General features: G+C 37.4%; 1 protein-coding gene across 1 annotated transcript; it reads left to right on the top strand.

The window, feature by feature from the left end:
* The first annotated feature begins 354 nt into the window (after positions 1-354).
* LOC145783494 (uncharacterized) lies at positions 355-4,931 on the top strand. The gene has a single exon (XM_082595382.1). It carries the CDS (start codon positions 415-417, stop codon positions 1,864-1,866), a length of 1,452 nt encoding a protein of 483 aa, XP_082451508.1. The 5' UTR covers positions 355-414; the 3' UTR covers positions 1,867-4,931.
* The last annotated feature ends 1,608 nt before the right edge of the window (positions 4,932-6,539 follow it).

The raw sequence follows: 6,539 nt of genomic DNA, 5'->3' as shown, positions 1-6,539 counted from the left end.
TGAAGCAACTTAAAAAACCAAAACTTTTCTGCTAAATGGAAGCTAAGGGATAAAGTATTAACGTTTTCTAGGCGCGTGCTAGAATGCGCTGTAAATTATATTCTCGCTACATTATTGTTCGTACGAAATCGAGGTACGAATTGTTCAGGGGACGAAATGGATTGCATCCAGCCAACGACACTGTATATATATGAAATGTGCAAACTAAACAACTCTACATACTACCAAAATATGAACAAATACTGATTTATCTGCACTGTGTATTATAGATAATTGTTATGTATAAAGTCTTGCTAAATCAAGCAACTTTTAGCCATATATATTTCAGTAAGTATCATTTATCTTCACAGGAGTAGCGAAATACTTTGCTTTAATGTTTTAAAAACCATTGTTTAATAAAATCAAGAAGGAACTATGCAAACAGAAACTTCAATTGTGCAAAGTGAAAATTCTGTTTTTCTCACAACTGATGTCGGACATTTGATTTTGGAAGAACTTCGTTTTATTCGAGAAGATATGAAGCAAGAAATGAGATTAATTGCTGATAGAATTGAATTGTGTTTTCAAGCACAGCAAGGAATGAAAACTGAAGCGCTAAAAAAAATTCAAAATTTACCAGTTGAGGTGACATCAAACACTGACCTTATATCATGTAAACAGATTCTTGACAACAGAGCACAAGTATTAGATATGTGCGGAGAAAAAATTTGTGAATTCAGGAGCAATTTTACTTCAAATCACCAACCAAAAAACATTTTTCCAACACCAGTTTATGATAGCAATGTTGATAAAAGTGATTTCTCATTGGAAGAACGGCCTCTTTCCAGTTTTGATTCAAGTGAACATCTGTGTGACAGCAGAGACTCCTTAGAATGTGATATGAATTCACCAATTAAAGAAAATGAGATGCAAATTTCAAGACGCCCTATGATTGATAAACTTTTCCAGCCCCATAACATTAAAAAGATGACAAAAATTACATTCAACAAAAGTTTAGGAGGTAAAGTTGTTCATAAATGTCAATTTTGCTCCAAACATTTTGCTAAACAAATAGATTTAAAAGAACATATGCATTCTCATTCCGGCAAAAAACATCATAAATGCCGATTTTGCCAAAAATCGTTTCCTCGTCAAGGACACCTGACGATACACATGAGAACGCATACTGGTGAAAGGCCATATCAGTGTGAATTCTGTGACAAAGCTTTCTCAAGGTCAGATGGTTTGAAAATTCACATTCGCATACATACAGGCGAAAAACCTTATCGATGTGCTTTGTGTCAAAAAGGATTTGTGAAACAAGGCCATTTAAAAAGACATTTTGATAGTCATGCTAACGAAGGGCCATGTGAATGTTCTATTTGCTTAAGAGTATTTTCTAAAGTTAGCAGATTAAAAAAACATATGGAAACACATGCGACTCAAACAGATGAACAGCTAACGGCACAAATACAAGCATGCACTGCTGAAAAGCCCTATCAATGTAAATTCTGTGGCAAAGCTTTTTCTAGATCGGATGCTTTGAAAGTCCACATTCGCACACACACGGGAGAAAAACCCTACCAATGCGAATTATGTCAAAAGGGTTTTGTGAAAACAAGTCACTTGAAAAGACACCTCAAGAGCCATGCTAATGAAGGTCCTTGTGTATGTCCTACTTGCTTGAAGATTTTTGCAAAAGTCAGTACATTGAATAGACATATGGAAACACATTTCGATGAAACAGATGAGAATGGGCTGGACAAGGAAATAACAGCTTCATCTAAAATCAACCAAAGAGTAGAGTCTGTTGGCATAAAAGCTTTGAGCGCAGACAATGGTTTGATGACTGCTAGTGTTACAAAAGAAGACTCAGAAGGATGTTGAATGAACAACTGGGTGATGGGTGCCCTCTCACTTTTTCCCATTTTACTTTAAAGAAGCCTAGTGTTAATTCTTAAACAACTAATTTACCTTGATGATAGATATCCCATCGTTTCGGGATGAAGATCAGGCTTCTTAGAAGGAAAAAACGAGAGAGAGATATTAATTTATAGCAGAGCTCTCTGAGTTTGCTTATCTGTTTTTTTTTTCAAGTGCAAATGCATGGCGTGTGGTTGTTGTTAATGTTTTGTCTGAAAATGTTTGGTATTATATATTGTCTTCAGTTGTGACAGAAAAAGTTGGCAGTTAAACCAAAAAATTAATCCATAACTAACTTTGACGATTAACATTTTTCATGATGTTCTAGAACAGGGGTTCTCAAACTTTTTTAGCTACGTACCTTTTTCGATTTATCTGCATGTATAGCGTGTCCCTTTGCTGTATTTTTAAACATATATAATAAAAATGAAGTAAGTAAGGTCGCAGTGACAAATAAACTGTCGACATACAAAACTTAGTGATAATCTTGTGCTTACTTAACTGAGTGTACAACAGCTACGCAATATATGGCAAAAAAGAAATGCAACGCATGCAACTGAGGAACGTGGTACAGAACGCTAATTGATTACGATGCGCAGTGCGGTGGTAATCAATGCCAACGTCTGTACCAGAAAACACTGAAGGTAATTATGCAGTGACGCTGGTCACGAGTTACATAATATGAACATACATTAAATGGCGACTACAACACCCTTACGAAATGTAGCATAAAGTAAACGCAATTGAAAAGACAGAACACAACAAACTATCTGTTCACACTTACAACCATTATTACACACATTTAATGACGAGGTTGACGTTTCTCCACGAGTAAATCTGTTCTTGGAAGTGTTTTAGAAAGGCCCACGCGCAAATGTTTAACTGAAAGTTTGGCACGAAGTTTGTTTTGCATCATGCACAATGCACAGGCTTAAAAAATCTTGCTCACAAAAGTGAGTGAATTGGAAGAGCAAAAGACTCTTCACACTCTTGAGTTAGCACTGTCCTCCTGCTCTGAGCTCTTGGCAGAGCAAGCACAATATTCTGGTGTTTTGTGGATTAGTTATTAAAGTTTACCAGGGCTACAAAATCATTAAGAACGTATTTGAGTGCACTAGGTAACCTTTTCGTACTATGTCTCATGCAATGAAGCCTTTTTGCATAGGGGTTAACTCTTGATATTCTTTCTATAAAACCGAATTGACGACCCAACATTGCAGGAGCTCCATCAGTGGTGCTCCCAACCACTGTTTTCTATGAGAGATCTTCTTTTTTGAGGAAACGAGATACAACGTCATAGATATCCTCTCTCTTAGTTGTACTTTTCATGGGCTCACAAAACAAGGTTCTTTGAATTTGAAACGAGAATCTTACACATGCAAGCAGCTGAGTATGGAAATTAAATATGGTGGAAAAATTTAACAGTTTGCCGCTTTGCTTAGCATTTCAATAACAGTGATTTATTAATGTGTAGCAGCAAGCCTTAAACATGTGCAGCGTGGTGGCTTTGCGGTGCACTTAAAAGCATAAACTTTTTTCTCGCTCATCACATAAAAGTTGGCAATTTCTTTAAATCAATATTACGAAAACTCGTCACAGCACCGGTAAAATCAACTTGCTTGCGTAACCCCCGAAATTTCTCTTGCGTAGCCTTAGGCTACTATCCTACCCCTGGAGGTAGCCTACACGTACCGGTACCCTAGTTTGTGAACCCCTGTTCTAAAAGAACAGTTTTCAATTACTTAATCTCGAATATGGTCATAGTTCAGTTGTTTTTATTTTTGACCATCATATCAAAAATAATACACGTCAACATAGCAAAGGTCGAGAAAAAGGTAGAAGCGACAAAACGCGAACGTTAAAACGTGCTTGTGACCGAAGTAAGTTATTGAGTCGAAAAAAAATTGGCACGGTTGCAACACCTTCAGAAAATTTTAAGATGTAAAGAGAAAATAAAAAAAATAAAATGTTACAAAAAATAAACAACATATATTAATTAGGATTAGCCAACATAGCTGTAGCTGATATATTTAAGATTTGTATGTATGGACAGTTGCTATGAAGATCGGCCAAGGTGCGTTATCAAGAGTGCTGATGGTCTGTTTCCACATTGGCACGAAGTTACTTGCTTGCGCAAGTCGCAATCCAGTTTATCAATGATCTCATCATTAGTTGTATCAGCTGGCGAAACTTATATCTTGTAAAAAAGACATTAGATTTAGGTAAAAAGTAATGATACAAAACTGTTAGCGCACCTACAACCGTAGTAGCCTACCGTCTCAATTTTTGTTTACGGGGCTGAAATAATCGTCTTTAGTTTTTTTTGCTGTGTGTAACAAAAGCGCTTGTTTTTGTTCACGTCTGTGATTTATTTATCAGTAATGAAAGTGAAAATGACCTTTTTCATTGCTTTTATCTTCACTCCAAACCAGGTCGGTACCCTGCACGTAGAACGACTTTACACTGCCTTGTTTGCAGACCAACCTTGGTTGCGTCCGTAACCCCTTCAGACATTCTTTGACATTGAATCCTTGTCACCATTGTTCTATTTTGTCTCATTTAACGTAGATTTTTAACTCCGACAGATTACACATGGAGACAGTTTGAAATTGAAATGTAATAATAAGTTCTATAACGAAAACCGCATTGCTAGTTTCTAAAAATTGGTTTTTGTGAAAGAGTGCTGCATGATATCAAATGATAAAAATTACCTGCATTCAATGAAGTTGCTCTGATCATTAAGAGTTGAATGTGGCGTGTTCGATGGTGTTTTTGTCAATTGCTAAGGAGTATTTTTTATATTTGTGTTTCGCTTTGATGGCTAGAACTGAAGCTGAATTAAACTGGGCACACATAAACACATTTCTGCTACTGTAACTTATTAATAACTTCAGTTAGATGGATGGAACTATGGCTTTGGGAAATGTTTCTAAAAGTTTATGGATATAGGCTACCGGGACTGCAATATTAAGTTCCGGTCTGAACCGCAAGTTTTTCAAAGTTTGTTGTTTCGTTTTATACGCGACGTTCTTCAAACAAATCCTTAAACCAATCACTTTGTTGAACTCTATCGTCATTGCATAGCCAAAAAAATATTTATTGTCGATTGCTGTTTGCAGTTGGTTTGGTTTTGAATCTTTATTCTCGGACTAACAAAGTCTTTAATAGGTTATTCCTGGTAGTTTCACATAGCCTACTTGGAAAGGCTTTTGACGCAGGGCTGGTTCTAAGATTGACAGAGTGAAGTTTATGATTGTTGTTGCCGAGGAACTATTCCATCTACCAGGTGAAAAATTATAATTAGGCTAAAAAGGAATAGCAGAAATAGTTATATTGTAAAATGTGAAGTAGCTTACATGACCTTAAAAGGGCACCATCGCCCCCCATCCACAGACAAATTGAGGGCAGTAGGGCATCCGCCCCCGTTTCCGGCACCCCTGAGTTTACACCGTCCCGCAAAACTGCAGTAATCGACTTAGCTAAGAATACGCGTCTCCTATTAACACAGACTGAATGTGAGATGAGTGTGACTAAATACAATGCTATCACAGCATCAGATGAACTAAAAATATCATCACAGTTTGAATGCACTTGGCGTGTAGCTTAATTTACGAAAAGAACGTGTGATGTTATTTTTCTGAATAAATGATAAATTGATTGTAGGTTTCTTTATTGTCGGGCTGGGAAAGCTTTTTTGAGGGCTTAATCCTGACAGTTTCGCAAACGTGTAGTATCTGTTAAAACTTCACTATTGGGTTGGTTTTCCTTGATTCGTTTCAAGTAGGCCTACACCACCTTGGACTGTTTTAAGCAGTCAAGGGTCTCATTATTTTTCATGTCTAAAGACACATCACATAAGAAAAAAGCTAGTCCAGTGGCGTAGCTAGGGAATGTGCCGCCCGGGGCGGATTCAGATTTTGCCGCCCCTTCAAGGAAAAGCATGTGAAAATTAAATGCGTTTTTTTATCAGATTATAATCAAAAATCGTAGTCTGAAAGTGCCGCTCGGGGCGGTCCGCCCCCCCTAGCTACGTCACTGAGCTAGTCTAACTTTTCGAAAAATAGCCTACAATGAAAACACAACTACAAAACAACAGTGTCTGCTTGCATTGAACACTATTCTTTCTTTGCAAACTTATCCTTGAATACAAATATTTGAAACTGGAAAGCGAAAATTGGCTGCTAACTTTAAAAACCGCAGGAAAAAAGTAACCGAGAGAAAAAATTTGCAGCGCACGTTAACCAATAATGGTTATACCGTACTTACCGAAATATGCAAATGAGACAGAAAGTTCGTGGGAAAATATTTCGCGGCCCGATTACCGAGATTGGCGGAGTAAAATTTCGGATTGTCAAAGTGTTGTTGTCTGTGAATTATTTCATCCTCTAGATGTCGCTGGTGGAGCACTGTCCTTAAAAATGCGTTGCTCAAGCGCACACCCCGAGAGTCGAACCAGCGCCGCTAGATGAAATTTCGGTCCATGACAATCGTTTAGGCCAGACCAACGGAACTCTCAATCCGGTCCTACGTTTAGGCCTAACTATCTTACAATAAACGTGTCTGCGATGTCATAACCAGTGACGTAATTAGAAAACAATTTTTGTCGGGGCAAAAGTAATTGTTGGGAGAGTAAATAT

The sequence above is a fragment of the Aplidium turbinatum genome, chromosome 14 (genome assembly GCF_918807975.1).
Source record: "Aplidium turbinatum chromosome 14, kaAplTurb1.1, whole genome shotgun sequence".
NCBI classification, from domain to species: domain Eukaryota; kingdom Metazoa; phylum Chordata; class Ascidiacea; order Aplousobranchia; family Polyclinidae; genus Aplidium; species Aplidium turbinatum.
The sequence above is the reverse complement of the archived record's forward strand: the minus strand, read 5'-3'. Positions and strand labels throughout refer to the sequence as shown.